This window comes from Salminus brasiliensis, chromosome 22, assembly GCF_030463535.1.
Source record: "Salminus brasiliensis chromosome 22, fSalBra1.hap2, whole genome shotgun sequence".
Classification (NCBI taxonomy): Eukaryota; Metazoa; Chordata; class Actinopteri; order Characiformes; family Bryconidae; genus Salminus; species Salminus brasiliensis.
In genome coordinates this window covers 25,722,964-25,735,712 of record NC_132899.1, presented here as the reverse complement: position 1 = coordinate 25,735,712, position 12,749 = coordinate 25,722,964, and the positions used below count along the sequence as shown (strand labels likewise).

General features: G+C 40.9%; 1 protein-coding gene across 28 annotated transcripts in view; it reads right to left on the bottom strand.

Annotated features, from left to right (window-relative positions):
* Positions 1-12,749, bottom strand: part of ank3b (ankyrin 3b) — a 200,930-nt gene that overhangs the window by 28,252 nt on the left and 159,929 nt on the right. For 15 of the 28 annotated variants that reach the window (XM_072668035.1, XM_072668031.1, XM_072668040.1 and 12 more), the window contains 5 exons: positions 9,807-9,930; positions 4,810-4,912; positions 2,841-2,885; positions 2,171-2,277; positions 1,362-1,394 (listed from right to left, as the gene is read on the bottom strand). In XM_072668035.1, the coding sequence (XP_072524136.1) occupies positions 1,362-1,394; positions 2,171-2,277; positions 2,841-2,885; positions 4,810-4,912; positions 9,807-9,930 (412 nt within the window). Of the gene's footprint in view, positions 1-1,361; positions 1,395-2,170; positions 2,278-2,840; positions 2,886-4,809; positions 4,913-9,806; positions 9,931-11,732; positions 12,341-12,749 lie in introns of those variants that run through there. The other 13 variants (XM_072668034.1, XM_072668037.1, XM_072668039.1 and 10 more) reach the window with 4 other exon arrangements.

Below are 12,749 nucleotides of genomic sequence, written 5' to 3'. Positions count from 1 at the left end.
TGTCATGACATTTCTGAAAGGCTTCAATGATTTCCTCAACTACTCTTTTTACGGGGAAGAATAAGTGTGCAACATTTAAACCGTTCAAAATGATACATTCAGGGTCAGAAATATAAGCACAGTCACTTAGATGATTATCCAAAATGTCTGTTAATATCTCTGTGCCCACATAACAAAAACGCAAGAGGCTCAGAGCAGACCTGAGAAGGATGATTGTAGACTTACACAAGTCAGAAATGCCTCTTAAAGATAAAATCCCCTGCTCCACAACTGACACCTTTAAGCCTGACTGAACCAGAAGAAATAGCTTTCTGGAGAAGAGGCATTCAACCCCAAGAACACTGTGCCAACTGTTAAGCATGGTGGAGGAAGCAAAATGGTCTGGAGCTGTTTTGCTGCCAGTGGAACTGGTGAAATAAAAAGTACTACCACAGGATTCTTCAAAATGGCCAAGGAATTCATGTTGATGATGAGTGTATGTAATATGCCAACCACAACTGTGAGGTACATAAACGAAAACAGAGATTCTGTACAGCAACAAAACTGCCAAGTATAATTGCTCAAGAAGCCAAAAGTGGTCATTAGACGTGTTTGTTGTGTTATTGAAAACGATGGCCTGGGACAGAGATCCCCTCAAACTCATTCCATGCTTTATCAAAACCACATGTAAAGTTAAGAGTTGACCAACAACACTAGCTGCATGGCGTTCACTCCCAGTAATTTTCACAGAACGCTTGGAGGTAAGTGGAGGTAACTGGGATCCTACCAAATTTCCCTAAATGAGTGTCCATATAAAAACGGCTGAGGCCTTGGTGACCAAAATGGTTTTTAATGCCTTCATGACACACATAAGCTCCAGTGGTGCAGCATCATATAGAGATGTAGCAAAAAAATAGAGCTTGAATCAGAGGAAAACTTTGCTAAGGCTAGAGTTATCAATGATTCAACCCCTGCTGATAGGCACCGATGTGTCACATTCATAAAGATGAAGGCAAGGAGTATCCAGGTCCTGTCTTGGAAATATATTATACTTCATGTTAAGTTTAAACTTAACAGAACCTGATTCTGCTAATTTTGAGGGAAATACAGTTTTAGATTTTTACAACTGACCAAAGGCATCAGCTAAATCCAAAGACACAGCTTTTTTATTATTATTAATAATGATCACTTTGCTCAGGGTCAAAATATCCCCCAGCCGGAAAGTCTTTCTATTCTGTTTAGGTGACAAACACATACATCACACTGCTTCACCCTGCTAACCAGCTTAGTATGGACTGTAGGTGAAAGACAGAGTAAATGAAACAAGCACAGAAGGGAGAAGAAAGAGAAACACTGTGATCACAGGACACAACCACGGTCACCTGGAGTCATACTGAGGGAGCGGAGAGGAAACGCTGCAATGAAACAAAAACGGAACAATGGTGGACGGGCAAAATCATTCAGTCAAAAAGATTCAGCATCAGCACCAAGACAACACTCTTAATATGCAGGAAAACAGAAGAGGATAGTCAAATAGAGCACAGAGAGCAACAGGAGACTGAAGGAAAGGAAGGAAACAGCATTAGCATTGTAAGCACAGTTAAATGAGATGCGTCAAGAGAATTCGTTGCAGGTGTCATTGCCGATACAAGGCTAGCATGTGTTCCCTACAATACATGTGAAGCAAAACTGCATTCCTTGTATAGCTCACTGTAAAGCTCAATGCGCTCTGAGGAGAACACTATTTACCAGTTCTGTCAACCTGTATATCACCTATCAACCTATCATAAATATATTTGTTCTTTAGGCATTTCTACTTCTATCACTCTCTGTGATTATAGCTAGTTTGCACATCTGTTAGTGGATGTAACAATTTTAGAAGGCTGGCTTGATGTGACTCTGAAGAAGCACAAGCTAGCCTTCACCCTCCCAACTTGGTAGCATTGTGTATGACAGAGGAAGACCTAGCTAGTGGGAGGAAATGGACACAGCTAAATCAGGGGTATAAAAGTGCTGAATAGTCTTGTTTGCATATCATAATTGTCAAATTGCAGAGCAATGTACTGCATTTAAAGAGCATAACTCTAGCCTTCTAATAATTAATCAATTCATGTCCTTTAGGTAATCTATTACTTTATGTTTCTGTCCATTTCAACTGCAAGGCACACACACACACACACACAGCTCTTACCCTGAGTGGATGGGGCTTGAAACCAGGTTGACATTGTCCAAGGTGTCCGCTGCCCAGCTGTAGCGCCTTAGAGAGTCAGCATCAAACTCTTTGGCTACAGCCAGGTGCTGAGGATCAGAACACACACACACACACACACACACACACACACACACACAATAAGAACTACGAATAAGAACTGTCTTTCAGACTGACTTTCACTGTGGCAGCGCGGTGAACCACAACAAAGAACCAGACTCTCAGTGCATGGCAATAACCCCTGCTAGGAGAAAAGTGCGGTGGGACGGACAAGTGCAATTAGCATCTCAACCGCACATTTATCACCTCATCCAGCAGTTGATGGTAGAAAGCATCAATACATACGCATGCACAGCTACGGTTTAAAATGGCTTTAAAGAGTGGTGGAGAGTGGGGGAAGAACTGAAACTTCAGAAGCAAACAGTAATGCCAGGTGGAGAAGTTCTAAAGCACGTTGTGAAAAGCTGGGCTACAAACCACAGGAGGGCAGCAAATAAAAAGGTGCTTCTCGGACAGCGATGGCAGTTCAGGCACAGAATATGGCCCAAGGCCGCAAGCAGATCCCCCCCACCCATCTAAATTTCATGTGTGCCCTGTGTCTGAGCTTTAAATCGGCAAAACAATAACATGGGATCCTTCAGTGCATTTGTACCTTATTTTGGGGTTCAACAACGAAGGGCATCGCTTTACAGACGCCCTGAAGCATTTGAAGAAGAAGAGATTTTTCACTGTAATCACCACCCAAAACAAGCTTCACACAAGCAGTCAGTACTGAACAGACATAACACAAAAGGCTGAGATGACACGTTGACCTTTCTCAGCTTCAAGCACGCATCAGTTCTCACCTCAGCAGGGGCTGCTATATGGAAATAGCCCAGACGCATCCGAAAAACTAGCATGAAGCAAAAATGGAAGTGCTGCTGACAAATGCCAGCCTCAGGGTCCACTTTGAGACAATGGAGCCTCTTTAGGCAAACCAGGACAATTTGTGTGGTCTGGTTTGTTAAAGCAATTAGCACATGCTTCGCCAGAGTACAAAAATAAGCTAACATTCTTTGATATTTTGGCTGAAATTGCGCAGAAGTAGTCTTCTAAACATTTAACAATGTTCAAAAGTCTTTCTGGACTAGGGATGAAACATGAGTAATACTGAACAGCATAATAGATTGGAGAATTTGGCTGGAAACTAATACAAATAATAGCAGGGATTAGTAGGAACTCCTAATGATAGCAGGTCAGATGTACAGTGCTGTGAAAAAGTCTTAGGCCAGCCAAGAAAACTCTTTAAACCTATTTATCTGGAGAGTAAGCCTGCTACAGCTTGTAAAAGTATAGACAGCACTAGAATAAATACAAACACAGAAGAACCCAGAGCTTGTTCTCCCTCTCGACTACTCTTATGATGTAGAATTCCACTTCCAGCACACCAGACTACTGCATACAACTAATACAACTAATGTATAATGAATAATACTTAATATTAATTCAACCAGTTATTAGATGATAACTTTATATACTGGGGTACTGAGGATTGATTTGGAAAAGGTAAACACACACACTTCCACACACACTATTAAAAATGAAGGTGATTCAACAGGTTCTATGAGCAATACCACAGAAGAACCACTAAAAAAACACATTAACCTTCATCTCAAACGAGATCTTTAAAAAGTTCTTCACACTGACACATCTCTTTTGAACACAATGGTCCTTTATACAACCAAAAGTGATTCATCTATGGCATGCTTAAGGACCCTTGAAGTGTCTTAATTATTAAGAGTGAACATAAAATCACAATTTAGAGTATTAACCTTCATTGGTCTGAATTTTAATGTAACTGTTTCCCTAGCACATCTAAAAGCAGGCTATAAAGCTCAAACTACTCAAAAACTCAACAACCCCACAGGAAGAAATACACTAACAACACTATCAACAACACATCACATTACGGGTCAGATTCATCAAACACACCAGCCAATTTACCATGACGTTAGGAGAAACATATTGGCTCATTTATAGACCTGTACATATCATATTACAATAATAATATTATATAAAATACATGAGAATTAAGGCAGTGTGTCTCTGACTGGATAGGCAGCACATAATCTAACTAACCTCTCTTTTGGCTGGTGTAGCGTAGTGGGTAGCAACACCCGTTCCAGTTGCAGACTAGGGTTTGATTCCCCGGATGGGCAAGCACACCATACTAGACTAATGCAAATCTTTGAGCAAGATTTTCAACACTACATTCTCCTCCCTGTGTAACATGATTTAAAAGTACATTGCTCTGGATAAGAGCACAAGTCAAATGCAGTTAATGTAAACATCAATGTTTTAAGCTCGCAGCTCGCAACTCGCAACGCCCCCTAACTCATTTTGACACCCAAACAGGCCTTCATGACATGATTGGTCAAGCATGATTGGTCAGATCCACCTACAGGACGGATTTGCTGATATCTGCCTAATACCCATGGATGCAGACGTTCCATCTCTCAAAATAAATGCTTACTGTCCACACCAGACGCATTGCTTTCAACAACATTTTCTAGGTTGGCCAAAGACTTCTGCACAGTACTGCATGGGCAAGTGAGAGCTAGGTGTAGAGGACGGGGGCATACCGTGTCCTTGGTGGGCGCCAGGATCTCCTCGATCATCATGCTGTCCCTGGTGAAAGAGCTCCGGTTCAGTGTGTTGGACCTATCCGAACTGAAGGAGCGCAGGCTGTTGGCATTCACAGTTTACCACACAGTGCGGGACGAGGGAAGGGTGACAATGAGATGAACACAAAACACACACACACACCCCACAAAAAACAAACAAACAAACAAAAACACAAACAAAAACCACACATTACTGCATGCAGCTTCCAGGGAAACTGGCACACAAATCCAAAAGAAAACCAACAGGATGCAAAGCACCGCACAGGACAGACACATAAACACACAAGACAACTTTTAGTTGTCTTGTATCCATAGACTATATAAATATATATATATATATATACATACACATATGTACAGTATGTGTGTTCTGTAAGATATAGAGATATGTATATGTGGGTGTTTGTATGTGTTTGTGTGTCAAGAGAAGTGAACAGCATCATAAATAAGGGAAGATATGATTCTGATTAGCAGTGGCTGACAATGTAATGCTCTGCCTATAGGTATGACGCATGACCTGTATGAGAATCTCAAGCATGTTTATGATGGTCCTAAATCCATGCAGTTCTCCCTTCTGTCCCAGATAAGGAATAACTACACTTGAAAAGTCCAAACAGATGTGAGAACAAGCTGTGGTAGCACAGTCCTGGATTCTCTTACAGAATACCGACTGGAAAAGATTGCTTGGCCGCTCATACAAAATAACCAACCAACCAAACAAACAAACAAAAAAAAAAACCCTGCCAACTGAGCCAGTAGCCTTGTGTTAGACTGACCTATATTCTGCCTGCATGTATGTTTTGCATGTGCTCGCGTTCTGTACTACGACAATCAATATGACGAGGCCACTTTGAGTTTACTGCATGCTGTAAATTTGGCAAGTGTTTGCTGATAATACAATATCTGTTCATGAATATCCAGCTAAAAGATACCGCACATGGGAAAGACCTCAAGACTCTACTGATGGGCCTATTTCCACATATTTTTTAAAAGACTACAAAAGTAAAATCATACAAGACATTACAGTATTGTATTTGTGAATTTGTGTGAATTTGTGAAAGAAAATTTGTCTATTTTTACATTCTACTACCTTTTTAAATTAGCCATAAAAAATCATCACTGATTACCAGCATGTTTGATTTCAAAATGGGGCACACAATTACACCCTTCCATTTTTAGTTTAATGTACAAGCTGTGAAAAAAAATAGTGAAATTAGACACAGCTACACTCTTTTGGATCCCTGGAAGCGACATTAATGGAAATGAGCCACTCCACAACCAAAACAAGGCTCACAAGCACAGCGGCCAAAAAGCTCAGCACAGGCAGAGTTGCTTAAAAAATGAAATGGTCAAGCACAACACAGCCAAACAAAAGCTTGGCTCTAAACTCTACAACTGAAAAATGAAGTTGCGATCCTTAGGCAAGAAGAGAAAGAGGTTCTCGAATACATCTTACAGCAAAGCTTTATACTCAGTCAAATGAACAGTAACAGATGAAGCACATCACAAGACAAGTGTTCCATGAAGTAATGAGTCAAAGGGGCCACGTCAATGTCTGTGTGTTTGGGGAACAGTCATGCCCTCTTACCTGACTTTAGGACTATGGTGAGAATTTAGTATGGTTGAGGGGGGGTGAAGGAGAGAGGGGGGACAGAGGAGATCGAAAGTAACAAATCAGAAAGAGAGCAGGCAAAATGCAGTGGTTGAATGACACAGCCTAATGCTCTGCGTTTGCATTGCAGTTTGCTCTCAGACCCTGTGGCGCTCAGCCCCTCTGATGAAACACGCGTGGTTTCATTCAGCCTTAAAGGAATAAATCAGCAGGAAGTCATTAACAGATGAACCCTTCTACCTAAAATGCAGTCAACACAGGCCAAGACTTCTATAGTTACGCACTGGAGCTACAAGGCTACTGTAGCTACAAAACAATGGAAGCTAGAGCTGTTTTGTGTTTAGAAAGTGGCTGACCATAGAAACTGCATTCAGTTGCAATCACTGGTTTTGTCAAAGCTTACTTCCATCCATATATTGTGTCGCTGTTATGCATAAACGTAAAATGTAAAAAGGCAACTTTACAGGAGAAAGAAAATAACGTAATAACTAGAAGTAAATGGGAAATTATTTCAAGTCATTCTGGAGCATTTCTATTGGTCCATTCATCATGATATAGAATAGAATAACACAATGTGAAGAACAGCCAAATTCACATCATGTCAAAACACACACACACACGCACACACACACACACACACACACACACACATATATATATATATATATATATAGTGTAGAATACATTATTTTGTGTTACAGACTATAGATTACATGTATGCATGTAAATATATATATATATATATATATATATATATATATATATATATATATATATATATATATATATATACATATATATATATATATACATATTAATTCATGCAATGGTAATATCTTTAATTAGAATATGAATTATTACTTTTGACTATCCGAACTGTATTAGTGCTTATACATAGCAACACAGAAGCCTGAACATAATCCTGTAGTTTCAACTATTTGTCACCAAAACACCTGAGTAAGAAAGTGTTGAGACAGGGAATCGTTACAAATGGACAGGACAGGAGATCTGCACTGTGTAGCGGTATAGTGTAGCTTAGAGCTCGGCAGTTGGTTTAGCATAGTGGATAATTCTACACAATCATGAGATCGTGCTACACCAATAAGAGTACTTTGGTAGACACCTAACATTACATACAGCATGTTTTTTTTCTGTAACACATGAATTGATACATGAGTCATTTTTGTCCATTCCAAGCTTCCGTTACTTGTTATCTACACCAGCTTTGTAGCTCCAGTGCAAAACTGAATGAAGTACACCTGAGATACTAAACATGTCTTAGCTTATCCATTCAAGGAAGGGTAAAATGTGTTTTCTTTTACCAAATTATTCCTTTAAACATTTCCAAATACACAAATACATGGCACAACAGTAGCTTTTGCAATGTACAGTGTATGAGCCATGAACCAGACATCAGTCTTATAGGGCAACTGTGAGGTTATAGTCAAACCACAGCTTCCAGAGAAGAGTTAAGCGGCGCACTCTGAGAGCATGCAATGCAAGTAGGCGTCTGACCGATGCTGCTAAAAAGAGAATTGAAAGGAAATAGTGAGCACTAGGAGCATATGACTGCACTCGTCCAGAATATGATTTAATTTAAACGCAACGCAGCAAGTTAGCTGTGCCAACAAGACAGTGCCAAGTGAACGCTTAAAGCAGTGAGACTGAGCATGGTCCTAGTTTCCTGCTGCTGGCCTGCATACATGAGCAAGGCTTGCATGTTCAATAAACTCATGTGAACTATTATCAGCTGCCGTCAAATGTTTTTTACTCTGAGTGGGGAAAATGCCCTACAGCTCACTACATGTAGGTTAAACATTAGCCTTCATGTGACCCTGGCTTTTTTCTATCGATCCAGGCTGGGACTGCAGGCAGGGCATAATACAAACACTAGCCAGGTTTCCAATTAATCAGAAGTCAGGAAGGAAGAGCTGGGTTAACACAGATAACAAGATGAATCCTATTCATTCACAAACTTGTTGTCTGCTTGATTCCGATAATGATTCAGAGGACTGATGTGAATGTTCGTGCGTGTTTGTGGTTATCAGTTAACGGTCCGGGGATGGGGCAGAAAGAGATAGGGATTAGGGATACATCGATCTGAAATTGAAAATAAACAACCTGCTGCTGTAGTCTCGCTGTAGAGTGTGGACCAGGACAATACAGACACAATATGCTGCATGTGTTTGGTAACTTTCTAGTTTGTGAAAAGATTGCAAGAGAGGGGCAATAGCTGTCCAAGATGTAAAATTTGGGTGAACTTTTTGTTGTTTTGAGATGGTGAACAAGAATGACTACCCATGTGCAAAAGTTGCTGGATCTTTTTTTTCACCATTCACCATAGAAAGTGTTTAGTTCTGAGACAAAATAACAACGTTTTAATGGTTGTCTAAAACCTACTGCACCTTTAAAACATCCAGCATAAAATCAAACTCTATCTTAATTTAGGATTGCATTAGGACCAGAGCTATTGACTAGTTCCTGCCCCAAACAAGCAAAATACTTTGACTGTTTCTTGATAATCCATTTATTTTTAACTAAATACATTATTTGCCATTAGAGCAACATTATGTAGCTATTTTACCTTAAAATAACAGCTTCAAAGCATAAGCTTAATGCTTTGTAATTCTGTAATATTACTATACCCTGTCAGTCCATATGCTTCTTTCACTTTCAGTGATGGTCCAGAATCTCTTACCTTGCCAACAAATGTCTGTGTAAAGTGTGTCCTTCTGGTGGGACTTGAAACACAATTTGTACTTACAGCAGTGATGTAAAAGTATATTACACTTCCTGACTGTAGGGGGAGCTGAGGGACAAAAAATATTGCTTATTGCATAATGCTCCTTTAAGTGAAGGCAAAGGAGGCTTCTTTGTACTTTAGTTTCTATACAGTCTTCACCATAGAGAAAATCTCACCGTTTGTCTTGTCGTGTCTTGCTTCTAGCACTGTTTTTGCAATCATTTGTATTATTTTGAACTTAAGTTGATTCATTTGAACGATTAGATTTTAATTGTTCAACAGCTCACTAAAAAAACATGAATGTTTTAAAATAATAATTTTAATTACTGATTATAATAAAAACCACAAATACTGATAACATTATAGGAACTTTTCAAACTGCCCCATCCCTAGTTACAGCTTGCCTAAAATCAGTTTGCATATTATAAAATATGGCTAAAGCTTCTGTGGAGCTAAGGTATGTGCTGTCAGATCTTTTGGGTTAGATAGCAAACCAAACACCATTTCCCACTTCAAACCTCATGACATCTACAGTCAACACATAACATAAGCGACATCAGATCAAGAAGTATGTTTCAACAGAGCGAAGAATATCATTACCTTGCAGTGCGAGCTCCAATGCTGAATCCAACGTAGCCCTCCTGGGGCAGTGAGTCATCACCCAGCTCACGCAGGTCCTGGGGGCCCAGGTACTTATCTGTGTCCCCTGTCATCGCATCCTCACCTAGTACATACACAGTCAGAGTAAGTACTGAGCCTGGACTTAGAGGAAGTCCCTCCCTTGAGACTGACTGAACTCTAATGGCTGAGATGACCATTCAAATCCACCAGTTTACCAAAGGCATCTTCTCAGGCTGTCTAAACCTAATGAGGCTGCAGAACCCAGAACCACCTCACTTTCTCTTAGTTTTAACATTAAAGCAATAGTTTGATGAAAAATTTAATTCAGCAGTGGAAGCTTATATCCCACAAACTGGCACAGTGCAAACAGCATTACCTCACACACTTGCCTTAAAAGTCTCTTAAATTCTTAAATATACTAGTTTACATGGTTTCTGACACTGTATAACACACTGTTTTCTATGACAAATGGACAACTGCCCCTTTTTTAGATAATAGTGCCGTATAACATAAGGAATCGTACAAGAACATCTTTTTAAAGGGCCCATATTTTTTTCTTTTTTCACAATTTATTAAATATAAATACATACGTACATAATGTATAGCACTTTTGTGTATCATTACCAGTCATAACTCATGTTCATTTTACATGTTTCTATTTGACCTCTCTTAATCCTTCAATATTCCTTAAAGCATTGTACGTTTTTGTTACTGTGCATTTAAGTCTGGAATATGTAAATAAGCTCTGTTCTGTTCGGCACCTTGAAAAACAAGGTGAAACACTCTTTCACTATGAACTACTGTCTCACACACTCTGTAGGTTGACTGTATTGTTTTCGTAATTGTGTTGGTTGATGTGACATCACAGAAACAATGACTTTATTATTCACCATAGTTTCTACATGCTGTTTGTATGGACTGGGGAGTGAATGGTGCGCTTTAAAACTTGAATACAGTATGGATTTGTTGTTTTCGTGATATCAAAGAAAAAAAGCTAAATGATTCTGCAGCTTAGTTTCTAAAATGATGTCAGCATGGACTAGGGAGTTTAAAGCACACCTTGTGTGTGTGTGTGTGTGTGTGTGTGTGTACGTGTTTGTGTGTCGAAACACGGTACAGAATAAAGCAGTGCAATATAAAGAAGCATGCCAGCAGCTAATATAAAGAACTTAATAAATAGAAGCCATCCAGTGTGAGTGAGTTGGATTGAGAGAAGCAAAGTGGTGTTTGCACACTTATAAGACTTGGGGTGTGCAAACAGTCTACCAGGGTTAAAAGAGAAGAGCTACAGCAAGTGCACACTACAGAGACAGAGAGAGAGAGAGAGAGAGAGAGAGAGAAAGAGAGAGAGAGAGAGAGAGAGAGAGAGAGAGAGATTGAGGGGGAGGGTTGCCCAGCATTCCAGTAGTGACAATGCTTCCCCGTCCCCCGCTGCTTATTACCACGGCAACCCCTCCCCATCAAACCACTACTGCTGTACCATAAGTGACACACACACACACACACACACACACACACACACACTTTATCCCCTAAACTATGTATATGCCTCATAAAAGAATTCCCCCCTATGCTTTCACTCCCCATCAACAAAAAAACACATACCATTGACTAGCCCTCTCAATAGCCTTTTCTTTACAACCACAGACTTCACTGCGTCAGCAAAACTTTTCTGAGCCAGTGAACGGCACTCTCTGAGCTCACAGCAAACACGCGCACACACACACACACACACACACACACACACACACACACACACACACACACACACACACAGATTAGCTTTCCCTCGTTTGGGCTGCCATGCTAAATCTGTCATGTAATGGCGTGTGTGTCCAGATCAGGACATGGCAGACAAACCCAGCAACTGCAGCACTCCTTCTAACTTCTGAGGTGTTCTCTTACACATCTGAGCAGCCATGACCCTCCTTCTGTATGTTCCTCCACTGTTTCAACAGGTTTGAGAGTCCACTCTCTCTCTGTTCACTCCATGCAGCCCCCAGGATAATACGTTACTCTGACTGGGACACTCCAAATCCATGCAATCAGATCGGATAAAAAATCCACAGGAGCGTCCACATGTCCCACTTCCCTGCACGGACCACCACCTGAAACCAGCCGCTCCTCCTGCTGCTCTGAGCACACTCTCTCTTTCTCACACACACACACACGCACGGGAACACTCCCCCCAGCTGCTGACGAAATTTTAGGCTGCGCGGGAGTCCGCCACTGACTGAGTTCACAGCAGCGGCAGAATAAAGCTCCAGGACGCTCCAGAACCCCCCTCACACACACTCTTTTGGGATTGGACACCAGCCCCCTGTACCCCAGCACAATACAGAAAGAGTGTGTGTGTTTGGTTGGGGGGATTTCTATGGCACTGGGTCTTAGGTGTACTCCGTAACTCGACTCTGAGGAACAGAAAGGAAACAAAAGAGCCCCCTCACTGGCAGGAGGACACACAACCGGGTGGGAGGGACACACAGACAGCCACCTGACCCGGCCCCTTTATTACAGGCCAGAGACTACATAAAAGTCCAAAAGTCCAAACTTCAGCAACACACACACACACACACATAGTGCTGCTATGGCTATTAACCTGCAACTTTACCATTCAGATATGAATTACTCATATTCATGTACCATCCTGTAACATTGCTCTAATTACACTTCCCGACTGTAGGGGGGGGGTCCAGGAACAGGAAATACCAACTCTTGCATAGAAACTTTTAAAGTATTTTAAACATTTACAGACAGTTTTTTGACACAAGCCAACCTGTGAACCTCAACCTTCCTGTGCCAGTGTCTGCGGAAAGGTAACTCAAACTCGGGTGAGGAAGCGAAAGCCGGGGAAGAAGACGAGTAACCGCACAAGGCTAAAAGTTAGCCGAGTGGCCTTTCCAGTCTCTTCTCTCCAATGTC